The sequence below is a fragment of the Ornithorhynchus anatinus genome, chromosome 8 (assembly GCF_004115215.2).
Source record: "Ornithorhynchus anatinus isolate Pmale09 chromosome 8, mOrnAna1.pri.v4, whole genome shotgun sequence".
Classification (NCBI taxonomy): Eukaryota; Metazoa; Chordata; class Mammalia; order Monotremata; family Ornithorhynchidae; genus Ornithorhynchus; species Ornithorhynchus anatinus.
In genome coordinates this window covers 127,390-147,515 of record NC_041735.1, presented here as the reverse complement: position 1 = coordinate 147,515, position 20,126 = coordinate 127,390, and the positions used below count along the sequence as shown (strand labels likewise).

The 20,126-nt window shown below is 52.0% G+C and overlaps 1 protein-coding gene across 3 annotated transcripts; it reads left to right on the top strand.

The window, feature by feature from the left end:
• Window positions 1-41: 41 nt before the first annotated feature.
• DTWD1 (DTW domain containing 1) lies at window positions 42-15,664 on the top strand. Of its 3 annotated transcripts, none has more exons than XM_029070354.2 (5): window positions 42-119; window positions 5,678-5,960; window positions 8,385-8,528; window positions 9,670-9,934; window positions 15,339-15,664. In XM_029070354.2, exons 2-5 carry the CDS (start codon window positions 5,709-5,711, stop codon window positions 15,590-15,592), a joined length of 915 nt encoding a protein of 304 aa, XP_028926187.1. In that variant the 5' UTR covers window positions 42-119; window positions 5,678-5,708; the 3' UTR covers window positions 15,593-15,664. The 3 variants fall into 3 exon arrangements, with proteins under 3 accessions (XP_028926187.1, XP_028926186.1, XP_028926188.1); XM_029070353.2 differs by lacking the exon at window positions 42-119 and adding an exon at window positions 1,342-1,380; XM_029070355.2 differs by lacking the exon at window positions 42-119 and adding an exon at window positions 1,362-1,401.
• The last annotated feature ends 4,462 nt before the right edge of the window (window positions 15,665-20,126 follow it).

Below are 20,126 nucleotides of genomic sequence, written 5' to 3'. Positions count from 1 at the left end.
GCGGGTGTCCCCGGCAAAGCGCTCCCGCCCGGTCCGTCCGCAATAGCGGCCCGACCCGCTCCCGCTCCCGCACCCGCAATCGGACCGGGACCCGGAAGCGTCGGCGCGGAGCCTCCGAGGTGCGGGGCCTCCGGGGCGGGGCGGGACGGGGCGGGCAACCGACGGGGCCTCTTTGCTCTTCCACGCCATTCATTCCCTCCTTTTTATTGAGCCCCGACTAGGGGCGGGGACCTGCCCGAAGCGCTGGGAATGGACAGTTCGGCCCAGAGAGCTGCATTCATTCATTCAGTAGTATTTACTGAGCGCTGACTAGGTGCAGAGCACTGCCCCAAGCGCTGGGAATGGACAGCTCGCCACAGAGAGAGCTGCATTCATTCATTCATTCATTCATTCATTCAGTAGTATTTACTGAGCGCTGACTAGGTGCAGAGCACTGCCCCAAGCGCTGGGAATGGACAATTCGACACAGAGAGAGCTGCAGTCATTCATTCAGTAGTACTTACTGAGCGCTGACTAGGTGCAGAGCACTGCCCCAAGCGCTGGGAATGGACAGTTCGACAATTGAGAGAGCTGCATTCATCCATTGATTCATTGAATAGTATTTACTGAGCGCCGACTAGGTGCAGGGCCCTGCCCTAAGCGCTGGGAATGGACAGTTCGCCACCAGAGAGAGCTGCATTCATTCAATAATATTTATTGAGCGCCGACTTGGTGCAGAGCACTGTGCTAAGGGCTTGGAATGGACAGTTCGGCAACAGAGAGAGCTGCATTCGTTCATTCATTCATCCAGTAGTATTTATTGAGCGCTGACTAGGTGCAGGGCACTGCCCTGAGCGCTTTTATTTTGTCAGTGTGAGGTGTACATCTCCTTGTTTCTATTTATCGCGATAATGATGTCTTGTTTTTGTTTCGTTCTGTTTCGCTCTGCCCCCTGTCTCCCCCGATTAGACTGTGAGCCCGTTATTGGGAAGGGATGGTCTCCATCTGTTGCCGAATTGTCCATTCCAAGTGCTTGGTACGGCGCTCTGCACATAGGAAGCGCTCAATAAATATGATTGAATGAATGAATAATAACGTTGGTATTTGTTAAGCGCCTACTATGTGCCGAGCACCGTTCTAAGCGCTGGGGTAGATACAGGGTCGTCAGGTTGTCCCATGTGAGGCTCACAGTCTTCATCCCCATTTTACAGATGAGGTCAGTGAGGCACCGAGAAGTTAATTGACTTGCCCAAAGTCACCCAGCTGTCAGGCGGCGGGGCCGGGATTAGAGCCCACGACCTCCAACTCCCAAACCCGTGCTCTTTCCACCGAGCCACGCTGCTTCTCGCTCGGACGAATGAATGAATGAGATCAGCGAGAGAAGATGAGAGGGAGAGTCCAGTGAGTGCTTAAAGGCCAATGGTAAAGAGTTTTTGTTAGGGGTGAAGGTGGATGGTCAGCCGTGGGAAGTTTTGGAGGAGTGGGACGATATGGACCGAACTTTTTTTAGAAAAATGACTTGGGAAGTGGGGTGAAGTTTGCACCGGAGAGGGGAGGAGCAGGAGGCAGGGAGGTCAGAGAAGAGGCTGCTGCGGTCATCGAGGCAGAATATAATCGCTCGGATCAGCGCCGTGGCGGTTTGAGTGGAGAGGAAGAATGGAGATGTGAAGGTAGAACCAGTAAGGTTTAGCGACTGGCTGAATATAGGGGTTTAATGAGGATGATGTCAAGGTTGTGAACTCGGGAGAGAGGGGCGATGGCGGTGATGTTTATGGTAATTTGTAAAACTAGAGGAGGTAAGGGTTTGGCTGGGTAAACAAGGAGTTTGGTTTTAGGCAAATTACATTTGAGGTGTCGGTGGGACAGCAGTCAATCAGTCAGTGGTTTTTATTGAGTGCTTACCTTGTGCAGAGTACTGTACCAAGAGCTTGGGAGAATGCAGTAGAGTGCGTAGACACATTCCTTGCCCCCAAGGAGCTCAAAGTCTCGAGGGTGAGAGCCATTCGTTAAAATTAATAAATTATGGATATTGACATAAGCACTGTGGGGCCGAGGGTAGAATGAATATCAAGTGTTTAAAGATTCAAGTGCATAGGCAACACAGAAGGAAGATCGAGTAGAGGAAAAGCGGGCTTGACCGGGAAGGCCTCTTGGGGAAGATGTGATTTTACTAAGGCTTCTAAGGTGGGGAGAGGGGTGGTCTGTCGGCTATGAAGGGGGAGGCAGTTCCAGACCAGAGAGAGGATGTGAGCAGAGGGTCAGCGGTGAGATCGAAGAGATCAGGGTACAGTAAATTGGCATTAGAGGAACAAAGTGTAGAGATTGGGTCGTAGTGGGAAATCAGGTAAGTAAGAATAGAGGGGTGAATCGATTGCTTAAAAGCCCGTGCTAAGGAGTTTCTATTTGATGCAGAGATGGATGGACACCACTGGAGGTTCTTGTGGGCTCGGGGGACGTGGAGTGGATTTTTTGTTTTGTTTTGTTTTTTAAGAAAAATGATCCGGGCGACAGAGTGAAGTACTGACTGGAGTCGAGAGAGACAGGAGGCAAGGGGGTCAATGAGGAGACTGATGCAGTAGTCGTGTAGGATAGAATTCGGGCCAGGAACAGCACAGTCACAGTTTGGATGGAGAGGGGAGGGGGGATTTTAGCGATGTTGTGAAGGTAGTCTGGCCGAATTTGGCGACATCGACTATGCGGGTGGAATGATAGAGACGAATCGAGGCTAATGCCAGGGTTATGGGTCTGTGAGTTAGGGAGGATGGGGTGTTGCCTAAAGTGACGGGAAAGACGTGGGGAGGACAGGGCTCGGGTAGGAAGATGAGGAGTTCTGTTTTGGACATTTCATTTGAGGTGCCGGCGGGACATCCAGGTAGAGTTGTCCTGAATGCAGGAGGAGATATGAGACTGCTGAGAAGGAGAGAGGTCAGGGCTGGAGAGATAGGTTTGGGAATCATCTGCAGGGAGACGTAGTTGAATTCTTGGGAGCGAATGAGTTCTGTGAGTTGGAAAAGAGATGGAAAAGAGAAGGGGATCCAGAACTGAGTTTTGAGGGACTCCCACAGTTAGCGGGTGGGAGGCAGAGGAGGAGCCCGCAAAAGAGACTGGGGAGAGGAAGCACCTGGGTGGTCAGGGAGGACTAGGGTGGAGTAGAGGCCAATGGATTTGGCCAGAAGGAGGTCATTAGTGACCTCAGAGAGGCCCGTTCTGTAATAATTATGGATTTTTTAAGCGCTTACCCTGTGTCTAGCACTGTTCTAAACACTGGGGTAGACGGTCCAGCGCTTAGAACAGTGCTCGGCACATAGTAAGCGCTTAACAAATACCAACATTATTAGATTGGACACAGCCCCTGGGCCGCATGGGGCTCACAAAGTAAGTTGGAAGGAGAAAGATTTAGTCCCCATTTTACAGATGAGGTAACTGAGGCACAGAGAAGCTGAGAGTTGCCCAAGGTCACAGCAGGCAAGAGGCGGAGCTGGGATTAGAACCCAGGTCCTCTGATTCCCAAGCCTATGCTCTCTCCAGTAGGCCGCGTTGCTTCCCATATTCTTGCCATAGTCCAACTGGGCTACTGTGTCACTCTCCTTATTGGTCTCTCTACCAGTAGCCTCTCATCTCCCCTCCAGTCTATACTTTATGCCGCTGCAAAGATCGTCTTGAAGCGTCACTCACGACCCATCTCCCTGTTCCCCAGTTCTCTACAATGGCTTCTCTTGCCTTTTGCCTCAAGCCCAAACTCATCAAGATTGGCTTCCAGGGTCTCCACCCGCCGGGGCCGCTCTCCTTCGGGATATGGCCGGTCCTCGGGGGCCGGGCCCCGCGGGGCTTCCAGGACCCGGGAAAGGGGAAAAACCCCAGGTGGCCGCTGTTTTCCCCTCAGTCGATGGACCGATGGTATTTATTCAGTGCCCGACGAGCACAAAGCACCGTACCGAATCATTGGGAAGAGACAACAGGAACAGGACATGAGTTTTCCGCCCTCAGGGAGCTTCGGTCGATCAGTCGTAGTAACCGAGCGCTTACTGTGTGCAGAGCGCCGTACTAAGCCGTTGGGAGAGTCCGTTACCACAAAGTTGGTAGACAAGAGCAGGCAGACCAAAGTGACTTGAACAGAGTGGGAACGGGAGGGAGAACGAGAGTCCCCGAAGTCCTAAACCTGGCCCCAGTCGGCAGTCCCGGCCTTCTGAACGTGTCACCGAGTAATTGGTGCCTCCCTGTTTCCCTGGGCTACGGATCTGGTCGGTTGCCCGTTGCCATTGCTTCGGGGCCCGGATTCTTTTCTCGGCGCCCTCTGAAGTGGGCCCTTACCGCCACGCCGCCGCCGGTCACCCGAAGAGAGCTTCCCACCAGAGGCCCAGCTTCTCGTTAGCAAACGTCAGGGTTCTTTTCTCTCCCCCTCTGCGTTCTCCCTCCCGTTCCTGAGATTTTGCCGCTGCCGCCATCGGTCCCCCGAGCGGCGGAGGCTCGGCCGTTCCTCGCCACGATGCCGAGCCTGCGGTCGAGGAGGAGAATCAGCTCGCAGACCTGGCACGCCCAGCAGACCGAAGGGGCCCTGCCTGCCCCCGCCTTGCCCGGGTTGGCTTTGAGGTGTAACGGTCTAGACAGCCACACGCTCTGGGGAGACGATCCAGCTGGAAAAGTTGTCTCGCCGCTTAACCTCCCGCGCCCCTGTTTCGTACAGGAGACACTGAGCACCGCGGGGGTGGGTTTAAATGCAGGGATTTCCTCAGAAACCCTTGAGCTGGTGAATTTCCGTGTCTGCCAGCATATTAGTAATTTTGGGATCGTCTGGAAAAGGGTCTTCTTTTTGGGGGAAATGCCTGTTAACGAAGAGGAATATTGATTTGAAAGGGAAAAATCTCTTAGGATGAACGCAGTTTTCTCGTGCACATTTGGGATCACATTTGGTCCTTCATTTTCAAGTTTCGGCTGCTGTGCCGCGGAGAATCTTGAGCTTGACTATCCTGTGGCGCCTCAAACTGGGACTGGCAGTGAATAGGGACCTAAAGGGACCTCAGGGACCAAGGGAAACAGCTTGGCCTAGTGGAAAGAGTACAGGCTGGGAGGCAGGAGACCTGGGTTCTAATCCCAGCTCCACCACTGCCCTGCAGGGTGACCTGAGGCAAGTCATTTCACTTCTCTGGGCCTCAGTGTCCTCATCTGTGCAGTGGGGATGAAATAACTCTTCTCCTTCCTCCTTAGGCAGTGAGCCCCATGTGGGACAGGGAAGGTGTCCTATAATAGCTCACTTAAAGGAACGTTCCACCCCAGGGGGAGTGGGCACCCTTCAGCCTCTTCCTCTGTGTCCTTTCGCCGGTGCCGGGCACAGGGGGGCGGGATCATGGGGCATTTTGGGAGAGGGAGAGGGAGGGAGGGAAGGAGGGAGGACGGATAGGTGGGTGGCAAGATGCGACTGTCTTCCGTCCCCTTCGTTCTTGCCTTCTCGGTGGAAGACTCTACCGGAGGTTAAAAACTCCTGACGGTTTTGAATGTTGGTGTGCTAAACTAGTAAAAGAAGGATATGGATAAAGACTACCAGCGCCCTTGGGTGGGGTAGAAAATTAGCCACGAAATCGATTGGGTCGTTACCCGAGTTGGGAAGTCATTTGGTCGAAGAACGATCGCTCCGTGTTAAATGGTCTTGGCACTGAGCGTCTGCCAATGAGATCCCATTGATGGTATGTTTTGGTGACAGGTCTATTTGCCTCCCCACCCGAGCCAGGAAGATGTCTTTCAACCCATCTTGCCAGGAAGGCCAGCAAAATGAGGAGGCATTTCTGAGAGAACGGGAGTCCCGGGCCGGCAGCGTGGCTCCAGACGACTTGTTTCTCAGCTTGCGTTTGGCGTCTCAAGATGTCCTCCGAAGAGCTCAGGGCCGGGGCCGGGCCCGCTGTCCCCGGTGCCGCAGTTCCAGGATGCTGTACTGCTACACGTGCTGCGTGCCGACGGTCCCCGCGGAGGAGATTCCGGTCGTGAAGGTTTGTGGAGCGTGAAAGGAAAGCTCTGCCCCGCTGTCTCGCGTCCATCTGGCAGTAAACTTTGGCTCGATCCCCACCGGGTTAAACCGCGGTCCCCGTGCCTTCATGGCTGGGGGCGTGGTAGTCCCCGGGGGCAGGAGGGGAGCCTGGATGAGAGTCCAAAGGCTTGCTCTGCCCTGGGGTTGACACCCCCTCCCCCCTCCCGAGCCAAACCTCTTCCTCGCCGAGGGGATGTAGCAGGGCTCGTCCTCATCGAGCACTCGCTGAACACCAGCACCCTGCTGGGCCCCAGAGAGGCCCCAGGCCGCTGCCAATTATTCTCCGCAGCCACCCCGGGGGCTGCGGCAGTCCCTTGGATGGACACCTCTGCTCTCCTAGGAAGCCCTTCCAACTCTGAACAGAGCCCTAAATACGGTCAGTTGAGAATCGCTCTCCGCAGAGGCCCGCGCCCTAGAGGCCCATACTCCAGAAGATGGGCGAAGGATGGTAGGCTTGCACTTGCTTAGCTGGCACTTCCTCTGAATGAAACCGAAGTAATGCCTAGACCTACTCCAGGGAAACCCTGAACCCACGCACCATTTTCTTTGGCAACCCAGACCTAAATGCAGTCCCAGAAATCAGTTACCTAGGGAACATACAGCACATTGACAGAGCAATGGACAGGAAGCAGGAAATCAATTGAGGAAGGCCAACGCATCTTTTGAGAGACCGTCTGGCAGAGGGAAGGGACAACCTGGTGTCAGGCTGCAGTTCAGACCGAAGTACCCTGGAGCCCAAGTGCTACGCAACCTCCTCTAGGCCTAGGAGGCCCAGAGCTCCCCACGGGGCCCGCATCCACCTCCGAAAACAGTTGCATCCACCTCTCGTACGCACCACCCTCAACAAGTGGCGAGACGCGATCGCAGGTCCCACCGGCATCGTAGCTCAACACCTCTAAACCTCTCCTCAGCTTCCCTCCCGTATCTCCTCCTCCATCTAACTCCGCCATCGCGGTTGACGACACCGCCTCCCTTCCTGTTCTTACAGCCTGAAACCTTTTTAGTCTGCACCCATCTCCTCGCTCCTCAGAATCCTCCAGTGGCTGCCCTTCCTTCTTTACGTCAAGCAGAAGCTCCTGACCGCCGGCTGTAAGGCACTTAGCCGGCTCTCTCCTGCCCACTTTTCCACTCTCTTCTTCCGCTGCATCCCACCTCCCACCCCTCATTCCTCTCAATCATTCAGTCAGGCAATCAGTCAGTCAGTTGTGGCAGAAAGCGCTCGGTAAGTACTGTTGATTGGGGCGCTGTTGGTCTCCTACGTCGAAACTGTGCTCACCTCGACCCGGCTTCACTAAATGGGACACGGGAGGAGAATAATGAATGACAGGATAAGCAAGCAGTTGCAGAGCAGGAAGCAGAAATTGGACCCACGAAATCAAGGGGCCTAGAGGAAAAATTTTAAATAATAATAATAATGATGGCATTTGTTAAGCACCTACTGTGTGCCAAGCACTGTTCTAAGCTGTGGGGTAGATACACGATAATCAGGCTGATTCACAATCTCAATCCCCGTTTTTACAAGGGAGGTAATTGAGGCCCAGAGAAGTTAAGTGGCTTGCCCAAGATCGCACAGCAGACAAGTGGCGGAGTCGGGATTAGCCCGTGCTCTTTCCACTGAGCCCCGCGAGCCGCAGTGAAACAAAGCCACCGCCGGTTCTGCATCGCAGCCGAAAACTGGGAGACAGCTACATCAGACGGATCACCATGCCACACTGTGGTCCAGAGAGGAGCCACTCTCTGAGGATCGGGAGACAAAGCAAAAACAGCGCCAGGCAGTGCGGCCCACAGATGTGACGGCACAACAGAGAACAGTCCCCGTGTGTGAACAATGTGGTCGAGACCATGAAGCCCACGTGAGCCTTTTCGGCCACGTTCACCCCGGTAGATAAACCTCACTGTTGGGCTGTCTTTTTGGAGTTCAAGGGATGTGAGTGGCTCCGAAAGTGCTTTTGGAATTATAAGTTAAAACCTTCCTGCGACAACAGACCGAGTTGCAGAACGTCTGAGTACTTTGAAAAAGATGGTTTTCTCGTTGCTGTCGCACACTGCAAAGATTTAGGACTCTGACAAACTGATTTATTAGCCCTATGAAGAAAGAACAGAATATTGAACCGATTTGGAAATTCTAGTCGTTCTAGGGCATGCGGAGAGCATCAGTGGGGTTTGGGCAGTGATATTCTGCCTTGTGGGCATTCCTTATATCCTGGCCTAGAAAATGGCCTCTGACCGTCGGCTTCCTACTGATTTAATTCAAAACCCATTTTTTGATATCGACCTTGAATTTGCTCTGTGTCCTATTTTACCTTAAAACCTGGGCTATGCATAGGTTTAGCCATTTCTGTAACACAAACCTGGATTCTGTCATTTGTCCATTTTTATGTTGCAGCTCCCGCTGAAGATCGACATCATTAAACACCCTCATGAAACTGATGGTAAAAGTACTGCCGTTCACGCGAAACTCCTGGCACCCGAAGATGTCCATATCTACACTTACCCTTGTATCCCAGAATACGAAGAAGAACAGCATGAAGTAAGCTGCCCTTGCTCAGACTTCTCCGTGGACACAGATGTGACTTCCTGAAAACCTCACAATCCGTCTTATTTAAGCATTTTAGAGAAAATCGACCTAGTGAGGCTATGCCTGTTCTTCGGTGAAGTGACTAGAGGAGCGGCGCGGCCTAGTGGATTGTCCACGGGCCTGGGAGACGGAAGGTTCTGATCCTCGCTCTGCCGCTTATCTGCTGTGTGACCTTGGGCAAGTCACTTCACTTCTCTGTGCCTCAGTTACTTTATCTGTAAAATGGGGGTTAAGGCTGTGAGCCCCATGTGGAACATGAACTGTGTCCAGCCTGATTAACTTGTGCCCAAGTGCCTAGAACAGTGCCTGGCTCATAGTAGCGTGGCTCGGTGGAAACAGCACGGGCTTGGGAGTCAGAGGTCATGAGTGCGAATCCCGGCTCTGCCGCTTGGCAGCTGTGTGACTGAGGGCGAGTCACTTAACCTCTCTGTGCCTCAGTGACCTCATCTGTAAAATGGGCATTAACTGTGAGCCTCACGTGGGACAACCTGATTACCCTGTATCTACCCCAGCGCTTAGAACAGTGCTCGGCACATGGTAAGCGCTTAACAAATACCAACATTCATTAATTAATTATAGTAAGCACTTAACAAATACTAATAAAAAAATGGCTTGCTAGGCAAGTGTGGCCTCTTTCTCCTGCTTCCTTGGCATCACTCGCTCCCTCACCTCTCCACCCCTCTCCCTACTTTCATGTCCCCTCCTCCTCCTCTTCTTCCTCCTCCTCCTCTCCCATATCGGGGGTTCCTCAGTTCTTCAGTTTATCCCCTCCTTTCCTTCTTCCCCCCACTTCCCTTCCCTTTTGTCTTCATTATCTTATGGGGCCACTCTACCAAGCAGAATCTCTTAGACTGTGAGCCTTCAAAGGGACAGGGACACGTCTAATTCCCACCTATGTGTTCTCTCCAAGCGTTCAGTACAGTACTCTTACACAGTAAGTGCTTAATAAATAGTATTACTATTCCTCTTATAAAATCCGAGTATCAGCTGGAAATGTAAGTGCTACTAACTGTCTGAACACCATAGCTCACAAACATCTGTATTCAGGTTTAGGGGTCGAGGTTATTTCTGATCTTCATTTTCTTTGTTTTAGATCGTACTTGTTTTCCCTGGTCCTAATTCCGTCTCTGTAGAAGATATTCCTCTCCACCTGCAAAAGTATATTCCAAATCCCGCTTCCAGAAATGGTGCATCGGAGTCAACCGTGCCAGCTGTTAAGCGCCAAAAAACTGAAATCCCAGAGGACCAGGAGTCAAGTGCATGCAGTGGGAGAGAAGGAAGAATGCTGAAGAAAATCATATTTATAGACAGTACCTGGAACCAGACAAACAAAATCATTACCGACGAGCGACTTCAAGGTAAAAGAAAATATAAAAAACAGCGGTTGGGTGTCTTTTGAAAAGAACGGTTAAGTACCTCAATTTAGCCGACGGTATTTATTGAGCACCTTCCGTGGGCTACACATTGTATTACGTGCTGGAAGAAGATGACAGAAACAAGACCCTCATCCTCTGCCCACCCCCGAGAAACTTAAAAGTCTAACGTAGGAGTCAGACAGTGGGAGAAGGAGGCAGAGCGTAGAAAAAATAGGTAGTGTGGATAGGTCGGGATGAAATATCACATCGAGGAATTGAGTACAGTGCTCTGCACACAGTAAGCACTCCATAAATACGATAGAATGAATACACTTATATGGAATTCTTATTCATGATGTGCTATCTGTTATTCGTGACTTTACTATCTGTTAAGTGTTTACTCTGTGCCAAGCACTGTGTATTAAGTGCTTGGGGAGGTACATTGCACTCAGATCGGACAAAAGTCCCTGGTCCACATGAGGCTCCCAATCTAAGGGGGAGAGAAAACAGATATTTAATCCCCATTTTACAGATGTGGAAATTTGGGCCCAGAGAAGTTAAGCGATTTACTCAAGAGACGCACAGCGGGCAAGCCGTAGAGCCGAGATCAGAACCCAGGTCTCTGGACTTCCATTGCTTTTACATTAGGCCTTGCTTCTGCCTTCCGGGTTAACCAGCATTGTCCACATACTGCATCTCCTGTGTATCACTACTTGAAATAGATTTCTTTTTTCCAGATTATTTTGGTCACCTCCTGAAGATCATATGACCCCAACTAGATTTTTTTTTTTTTTTTTAAGTCTAAGGTCCCTGTGGTATGCACAGTGGTACTGCTCTCTGGAAGCAAGTAAAAAAGAGGGGCCCTTTTATTTCCATTTCCCCTTGGTAGCGGAAGGGAAGTGATGGGCTAAACTGGCGTCGGTCCTTAAAGCCCGACCTCGATGGCCTCCTGGCGCCCTGGAAGCGGCGCGCTGACTGTGACTAGCCAAAACTTGGCCCAACAGTTCAGGTCAGTGATGCCGGCAAGTCGGATTGGCAGTGTATCAGCAAATAGTGCACTCGTCTGTCAAGAAATCATCAACTTGCCATAAATCGCCACGCAAAAAAATAATAATTATGGTTCTAAGCAGTGGGGTAGATTCAAGATAATCGGGTTGGAAACAGACCCCGTCCCACACAGGACTCACGGCCTTAATCCCCATTTTACAGATGAGGGAACCGAGGCACGGAGAAGTCAAGTGACTTGCCCAAGGTGATACAGCAGACAAGCGTCGGAGTCGGGATTAGAACCAGTGACCTTCTGACTCCCAGGCTTGTGGTCTATCCGTTAGGCCGTGCCGCTGCTTCCCTGCAAAACAGCTTGGGGGCCCAGAGAAGAAAGCTTTCTGTCTTTGAAGAGTCCATTCATGCGAATCCATGAATTATTTTTCTTTAAATACATCAGCCGTGATAATTCAGTTAGGGGCTGATCAACTGAAGTCCACTTGGCACTGTCCCCCGGGTGTCTAGCCTTCGTCTTCAGAGGGGCCCGCCACTGACTGAAGTTGGCTCATGGAGTTGGGGATAATCTGTCACTGGGAAATTCACTGGCTCCTGCTCCAACTTCCACATAATTGCACGCCACTCATCTGTGACTTGTCACCGCTCTTTAAAAAGCCCGGCGTGCCCACGGCAGGCAAGCTGGTCAAATGGGATGGGGCCGCCTCGGGTAGAGTGGCAGGCAGCTCCTGACAGGCTCCACGTCACTTCCAGTTTGCTTTCTCCTGAAATATCTGCATCACTGCTCCCACTTTCAGGTGCCCATTGCCAGTCTAGGCACAACTTAAATTTAATTCAAAATGAAAAAAACCCTGATGTCACCCTTAAGGCTTTACTGACTCCTCCTCTCCCCACCCCCAACTCCCCATTTATAATTCATGTCCCTCATTATTCTGGATACACTTTTGTCACCGTTTTCATGCCCGCCTTCCACGTTAGAGTCGAAGCGCTTCTGGTGGGCAAGGAACGTGCCTCACGTTTCTGTCATACTCATCCGAGCGCTTAGCACAGTGCCTGGCACCCAGTGGGCTCTCTGTAAATATCGTTGCTGCCGCTACCTGTGCAGTGAAGTGGCCTGGTGAGTTTTGGCAGAAGAGCCGGGCCACCGTGGCCGGGCATGGGAGTTCTCCACTCGAGCAGGTAGACGGTGAGACGCCAAGAGCCGTCGACTCCAATGGCCTGGGCCTCGGAGCTGAGCTCCTGCAAGGTTTAAGTCATTTTGCTCAACCCATTCTTGTCATCCGGGAAGCCAGAAGCCACAGTTTAGTGGAAAATCAGTTTCTTGTGCAAATAACTTGGCTTCTCCAGGGAATCCACATTTTGGCATCCGTATCACCCGTCTCCGCCACAAGCAGATGTCACCCTGCTACGAGATTTGGGTAGTGTTGAAGGATCTGGGGAAACCTGTCTACCACTCACCTAGTCCGGCTGAGGCTCCTTCCCGGGTTTGGGAGTAGGAGGAGAAGACACGGCTCCACTTTTTAGCCTCTCCACAGCGCGGTGCCCAGGAGCAGCCCTTGTCGTGCTCAGGGTCGTGCCCGGGGGACCTGGGGAGGCGGGCTTTTTGCAGTTCTCAGGGGTGCGCTCGCTGTCCTACTGCCAAGGACCGTTCCTGGGCACGCTGTGGGTGGAGGGGGCCTGCAGAGAGGGCGGGGCAGAGAGGCGAACAAGAGCCCTCTCTCCCAGCCCACTCACTGCAGCTGAGTGTCTCTCTGTTCTCCTGCCCGGTTTTGCCCGCTGAGCCGAAGAGCCTTGATTGCCACCATCCCCATGCCTTTCTGCGGCCCTGAGAGTCGGAGTTAGTTCTCTGTGTCCCTGCCCTGCCCCAGCTTTCTCTCTCTGGCGAGGGCCCCTCGACTGCTGGTTCCTCCCGGCTCGGTCCGGCCGCGTTTCCCGTGTAAGTCCGAATGGGGAGTGCTGCGCGCTCTCACGGAACCAGAGCAGGAATGATGGTGGGAGAGAGGGAAGGCAGGATGCAGAGAGCGTAAGGAAGAATGTGGAGCGAGGGTGAAGCTTACTTCAGGCTTCCGGGACTTGCTATCATCAGATGATTCTGATTCTCAGAACGCGGTAAGATGGAAGACGGGATTTACCCGTGCGGTTTACCGATAAATGTATGAATGTACATTATTCTGCAGAAAATGTGAACAGGGTTTTTAAAGTTTTTAAACAGATGATTCAGTGAAAGTTTGCATTGTGCTAGGTGAAGAAAGATTTTGCAGGCTAAGATAGAAGATATCACATTCACTTGGTTCCAAAGCACTTTTGAAAAGAGGAATACATAGGGTCAATTTGCTCAACTCTGTCTTCGGGGAAAGCTGCTCTGGCTCCTTTGTGCTGGTCCTGCTGCTTCAGTGCGGTTGTGCAGCCGGTGCCCTTTCCGTCTGTATTTCCTAAAGGAGGGAGAGCTTTTTGGGGGAGAGGGGGCCGCAAGCTCCCACCCGCTCCGCTGCTTGTCTCACGTATTCACTCGTGCGTGCATTGTGGGGAGGGAGCATTTATGTACACAGGAACTTAGGGATGGTATGTGGCATGGCTGGACGGTTGAGTGGCCAGTTGTGCAGTTTTAATAATAATAATAATAATAATGTTGGTATTTGTTAAGCGCTTACTATGTGCAGAGCACTGTTCTAAGCGATGGGGTAGATACAGGGTCATCGGGTTGTCCCACGTGAGGCTCACAGTCTTAATCCCCATTTTACAGGTGAGGGAACTGAGGCACGGGGAAGTAAAGCGACTTGCCCAGTCACACAGCTGACAAGTGGCAGAGGCGGGATTCGAACCCGTGACCTCCGACTCCCAAGCCCGGACTCTTTCCACTGAGCCACGCTGCTTTTAAGCTGCTCTGCCCTCCATCTGGTACCAGTACAGCCACGATGACCCCCCCCCCGACCCCCATGCTCCCAGCTGGGAAGCGTTTTGGCCATGTTCAAGGAGAACTGGGAGGGGAATACAAGGGCTCTGGAGGAAGTTGGAGGGCCGGGGATTTCCCCCCGCCCCACCCGAGAAATCGAAATAGGGAAGCAGCATAGCCTAGTGGACAGAGCATGGGTCTGAGAGTCAGAGGGCTTAATGATAATAATAATAAAGATGATGATGATTGGTATTTGTTAAGCACTTACTGTGTGCCAGACACTGTACCATGTGCTGGGGTGGATACAAGCGAATCAAAATGACCTGGATTCTAATCGCGACTCTGTCACTGTCTGCTGTGTGACCTTGGACAAGTCACTTAACTTTTCTGGTTCTCTGTTACCTCAGGTGTAAAATGGGGGTTAAAACTGTGAGCCCCATGTGGGACGTGGACTGTGTCCAACCTGATTATCGTGTACCTACCCCGGCACAAAGAACAGTGTTTGACGTACAGTAAGCACTTAACAGATGCCATCATCATCATCATTACTGTGGGCAAGTCACTTAACTTCTCTGTGCCTCAGTTCCCTCATCCGTAAAATGGGGATTAAGACTGTGAGCCTCATGTGGGACAACCTGATTACCCTCTATCTACCGTAGCGCTTAGAGCAGTGCTCTGCACATAGTAAGCGCTTAACAAATACCAACATTATTATTATTATTATTACTGTAGGATTGGGCAGATGTGATATTCTTCCCCAGAAGGTGGGTGTGAAGTCATTACAATCCACTGGGTGCCAGGGGTCACACCTGTGACGTCACGTGTGCCTCTCTCTCTCTGGGATTCGTGAGGGCCACCAGAGACCACCCTTCCAGAGAGAGGATGAGGGCAAGGAGGTTAGGGGACTACGTGAGAAACAGTGAGCGAGGGGGTCAGAGTTTCGGTCTGCATTTGCTTTGCCACCAGACCTTCAAAGAATAGTGCTTTGTGCAAAATATTTTAGACCCTGCAGGGATCAGCACCTTGTTTGGAAGCCCTCAGGCTCCATCTGAAGAAGGATACAGTGACTAGATCTGTTTGGATAGCATTCGTTACGGTAATTTTCAAATCTAAATCCTGTTCAGTGGGAGGGTTGTACAAGGTGCTGTTTCTCGTCTGAAGCTCTTTATCACCCCCGCCCCGGTCATGGGTAGAAAGAGTCAGCGGTTCTGTGGTCGCACCCTTCTGGACACAGGGCAGGGTGCGCGGGGTCGACAGCTTCCAGCGTGGGAGGCCCACCTGCGTCGCTCTGGTGGGATAGGCCTCTCACCCAGGTAGCCCCTGGGGGTTGGGGCGGGGAGATTACTAGGGTTCACTCTGTGAAAGGTAAATTCTCCCAACAGCCGAGATCAGCAGATGAGTGTTGGTGATGGGCACACGAGCCCTGGGCCATGTGTGTGAGGGCCCCCATCTCTCTCTCTCGTTCTCTCTCTGTCTCTCTTGATCTCTCACACACTGTTGGCATCTCCCCGGCAGGGCTGCTCCAGGTGGAGCTGAGAACCAGGAGGACCTGCTTTTGGCGCCACCAGAAAGGGCAGCCCGACACGTTCCTGTCCACCATCGAGGCCATTTACTACTTCCTGGTCGACTACCACACGGACGTTCTAAAGGAGCAATACACGGGGCAGTATGACAACCTCCTGTTTTTCTACTCATTCATGTACCAGTTGATAAAGAACGCCAAGAGTTCCAGAGGAAAGAAGCAAGAAAAAGTAGCCGCTAGCGTGTAAATGGCCAGGTTGAATTCCATTTGAATTCAGTTTGATATGCTCCGATAAACTAGTAATGCACCTCGGTAGTCTGACGTTTGGATTCATTATTTACTGACTGAACTTCCTTTGTCCCAAAGCCCTCTGCTTTGAGGAGCCAGAGCTGGCGCCCGGTGTGCTTCAGGTGCCTGGGGAACTGGAGGTTTCCACTGTTGCTCCATCGGGGGCTGCAGGAGGGAGGGGAAGAGGAGGAGGAGCGGGCAAGAAGAGATGGGGTAGGGGAGGAGGAAGGGGAGGTGGGTAGGGGAGGAGGTAGGGGAAGGTGTGAGCAGGGACTGAGCAGGACAGGGAGGGAGGGAGGAGGCAGTGCATAGGAGGGGGGAAGAAATCGGGGAAGGGAAAAGAGCGAGAGGAGAATCAGTCGTATTTCCTGAGTCCCTACTGTATAATAATAATAATACTGTGGGTATTTGTTAAGCGCTCACTGTGAGCCGAGCACTGTTCTAAGCGCTGGGGTAGGCACAGGGGAATCAGGTTGTCCCACGTGGGGCTCACAGTCTTGATCCCCTTTTTACAGATGAGGTAACTGAGGCACAGAGAAGTTAAGTGACTTGCCCACAGTCACACAGCTGACGAGTGGCGGAGCCAGGATTCGAACCCATGACCTCTGACTCCAAAGCCCGGGCTCTTTCCACTGAGCCACGCTGCTGCAGGGCACCTTCCAAGTACATGGAAGAGCACAATAGAGTTTTCAGAGAGAGTATCAATTCAATCGGTGGAATTTATCTATCACCTACTCTGTGCAGAGTTTGGTATACTATGTGTCCTAATGGCTTGGGAAAGTACAAAAAACAGAGTTGGTAGACCTGTTCCCTGTCCACAAGGAGCTTATAGCCCGGGAGGAGAGATTGGCACGGAAATGAACAAATTACAGATTCGGGCCAAAGAGCTGTGGAGCTGAGAGTAGGGTGAGTATCAAGTGATGATAGGGTACAGCTCCAAGTGCTTAGGCAATCCAAAAGGGAAAGGGAATAGGGGAATTGAGACTTGGAAGGGGAAGGCATCTTGGTGGAGATTGATCGAATTAAGGCTCTGAAGGTAGGATCTGTCAGATATTAAGGGGGAAGGAGTGCCAGGCCAGAGGGAGAACGTGGGTGAGGGGTGAGCGGCAAGGTAGATGAGATCACGGTACAGTGAGTAGTTTGACGTCGCGGGAGCAGAGGGTATCGACTGGGTTGTAAGAAACCATCGAGGTAAGTTTCCGTTCGGTGCGGTGGTGGTTGGACAACCCTTGGGTTTCTTTGAGAAGTGGGGAGACGTGGACGGAACTTTTTTTTAGAAAAATGATCTGTGCGGCAGAGGAAAGTAAGGACTGGGATGGGGAGAGGCACGATGCACACAGGTCAGTGAGGAGGCTGAGCAGTAGTCAGATGCCCGATGATGCCTGGAGATGCCCGAGTTTGTTTTCCGCCCGGCGATGGTGAATGTCCATCAAGGCCCCCACGGGGCTCCCTCCCCGGCCCGCCATCCGAGCGGTTATACACGATGGCCAGCGACGGCCTCTTCAGTCCCCGCGCAGAGCCCCTCTCTCCATCCGGAGACCCAGGACCCCGACACCCTCCGGACTCGGACGGCGAAAAAGCACCAGAGGCCGAGCACGAGAGCCTTGTCCGAAAACACCCTTCCCGCCCTTGGGCTCAGGAAGGGCTTCCCAGAAGAGGTGGCTGCCGGAGTGGGGAGGTCCTGTTTGGCTATGGGGGGGGGGTGGGATAGGAGGTCCGGCAGGGTGGGTGGTGACGGCCCTGTAAGGCAGCCAGGCCAGCGAGGAGACATCTGGGGTGGGCAGAGAGAGGGGCATGGAGAGGAGCGGGCGGGGGCCGTGGAGAGGAGCGGGCGGCGGCTGTGGAGAGGGGCAGGGAGAGGGCCGGGGAAAGGGGAATGGAGACGGGCCCGGAATGGTTTGCCGAGAGCCCTGAAGGACCTGGGGCGGCGTCCGTGGGGTTGGGGTGATGGGGTGGGGATTGGCCCTTGGAGTCGATTGTAGGTTCAAGCTCAGGAATAAGAAGGCCACGAGCCCAGGTTTGTGACCAAAGAATTCCTCTTCTGGTCCAAGAAATTTTGCCTCATTACTTTCCAAAACTCTCCCTCCAAAGATTCTTAATCATCTGTTTTCATTGTTATTGAGAAGGCTTTTCACTGTGATTAATAACATTTCTTTTGGTTTGAATTTTTACTTAGAGTCTTTCACGTTGTAAAGTTTCTTCGGGGTTTTCAAATACATCCCCCAATTAAAGAATTTATGTGCTATCGCAGACACCGATAGCAAAAAGTTCCGATTTAGAAGGGTTTTGTCGGCTTAACTGAATGAGAATACACCAGACTTAGCGGGCTGGTGTTTTATGAGAATCATAGGGAAAAAAATATTTTTTTTCCAAGACACGTTTCCCTGAAAACATGTTTTTTTATTTAAAAAGTCGAGGTCAGATAAAAAGCTTATATAAGCTGGTCTGTGTTACTTTTGGAAAAAACTTTCATAAGGTTATAAACGTTTTCCAAATTTAAATCTGGGTACCTCACTTTATTTTAACAATGGAGTTAAGAAGCTATTCCAAAAGCAAATGAATTTTAGTTCTCAGATGAAATCAATGTTCAGAAGATATTTAAAAGCTGGAACGCAGCATCTTCAGACAATTGGGTACAGATTCCCGCTCCAGCAGCGAGCCGCGTTCTGAGCGACTCTCCCTGTAAACTAGGAGACGTGGCTTTGCAGGCGTGGGTCTCGGAGCCTTATTAAGGCCTCGGCGACATTTTCACCGTACGGCCTGGCTCTACTGGGGGCGTGGGCCGTCTCCCATCTTTGGTATTTCAAAATTGCTCTGGCTGAAATCTGATGCCCAGCCTCTTCAGTTGATTTCCCCCCCAGAATGACTGGAACCCTTTCTATTTCGAGCTGAAAACCCACCAATGAAAACAAAACAGAACACAGTTAAAACCGCTCGCTCAGTCAGGGTCACTTGACAGCCAGCAGAGCGAAAATAAGAAAACAGAAAGTTTGCAGCAAGTTCTTTCTTTCATTAAAAAAAAAAAAGGTGCGTTTTAGAAGATTTGCTCCTGGGCTGAAGTACAAATTTCCAGGCCCGGCGCCACAACGAAGCCCCTCATCCCCATCGGGAACCTTGGGGCATAACTCCGCCAGCCGCCTCTCTGGGGCTTTTTGATCTTGGATGTTTTCACTTGAGTTGCTTACAACCCTAGTGTAGTTTACGCGTCATACTGGGTGTGTATGCTAATTTTTAAAAGGCTTTAATTAGGAGTGGGTGGGTCTTTTTGGATTAAAAGGAACTAGCCTAAACTGAACTTGGGTTTTGCGAGGTGGAGTGGTAACCGGGTAGAAAGCTCTGTGTCTCCCACGTGCACCCTCAGAGGGCCTCATCTGTGGGTCCCTGACTGCGCTCCGGCTTCAGTGGGCTTGTCCGGAGGGGGTTCGCCACCCACCAGACCCCTTCGAGCCCTGGGCGCTAACGAGAGCGTTTCTGGGTCGGGAAGGCGTTCGAGAAGATTCTGGGAACCCCCTGCCAGCAGAACAGGAGGCTGTAGCCACCCCAACCCGGCTCTGAAACCTGCCTGGAGTCCAGGGACCAGACACATCCTGCACATCTCCTGGCCGCACCCCTCCTCTCCACCCGCCCTGGGCCGAGCTCTGATCTCATTTCCGATAGCCTCCTTGCCGGTTGTCCTGCCTGAGGGTCCGCTTCATCAGTCGGTCAGTGGTGTTTATTCAGACCTCACCGAGTGCGGAACACTGTACTAAGCACTTGGGAGAGTACAACAATACCGTCTACACTTCCTTAGAGAATCAGATCACAGCCAGCCCTTCCCGATCTAGACCTGCCTGGAGGAAGCCGTACCAGTGCCGGGGCTGTCTTGGTGGTTGAAATGCATCCTTTTCTCCGAGCTCTGCCCGTTTGCTAGGCTCTACTCCACTCCCCACTTCTGTTAAAGCCCTCACAGAAGAATGGAAAGATTTGGCTGCCATTTTCTTGGCAGTCTCTCATCCAAGCCAATCCATCTATCAAACCGACCAAAATCCAAGCCAGAAATGATCTGCCGATTCAGTGCCCTGCCTGCAAGAGCCTTCTGCTCCAGGGCCACAGTCTCGGAAGCAGCGTGGCTCAGTGGAAAGAGCACGGGCTTTGGAGTCAGAGGTCATGGGTTCGAATCCGGGCTCTGCCACTTGTCAGCTGTGTGACTGTGGGCAAGACACTTCACTTCTCTGTGCCTCAGTTCCCTCATCTGTAAAATGGGGATTAACTGTGAGTCTCACGTGGGACAACCTGATTCCCCTGTGTCTACCCCAGAGCTTAGAACAGTGCTCTGCACATAGTAAGTGCTTAGCAAATACCAACATTAATTAATTAATTTTTTACTCTAATCTATTACCACTCCCTAGTCAGGCTGCCAGGCGGGGAGGTAGATGCACCCGGTGGTCTAAGTGGAAAGAACTTGGACCTGGAGCTCTAGGGCTAATCCTTGCGCTGCCGTTTTCCAGCTGCGT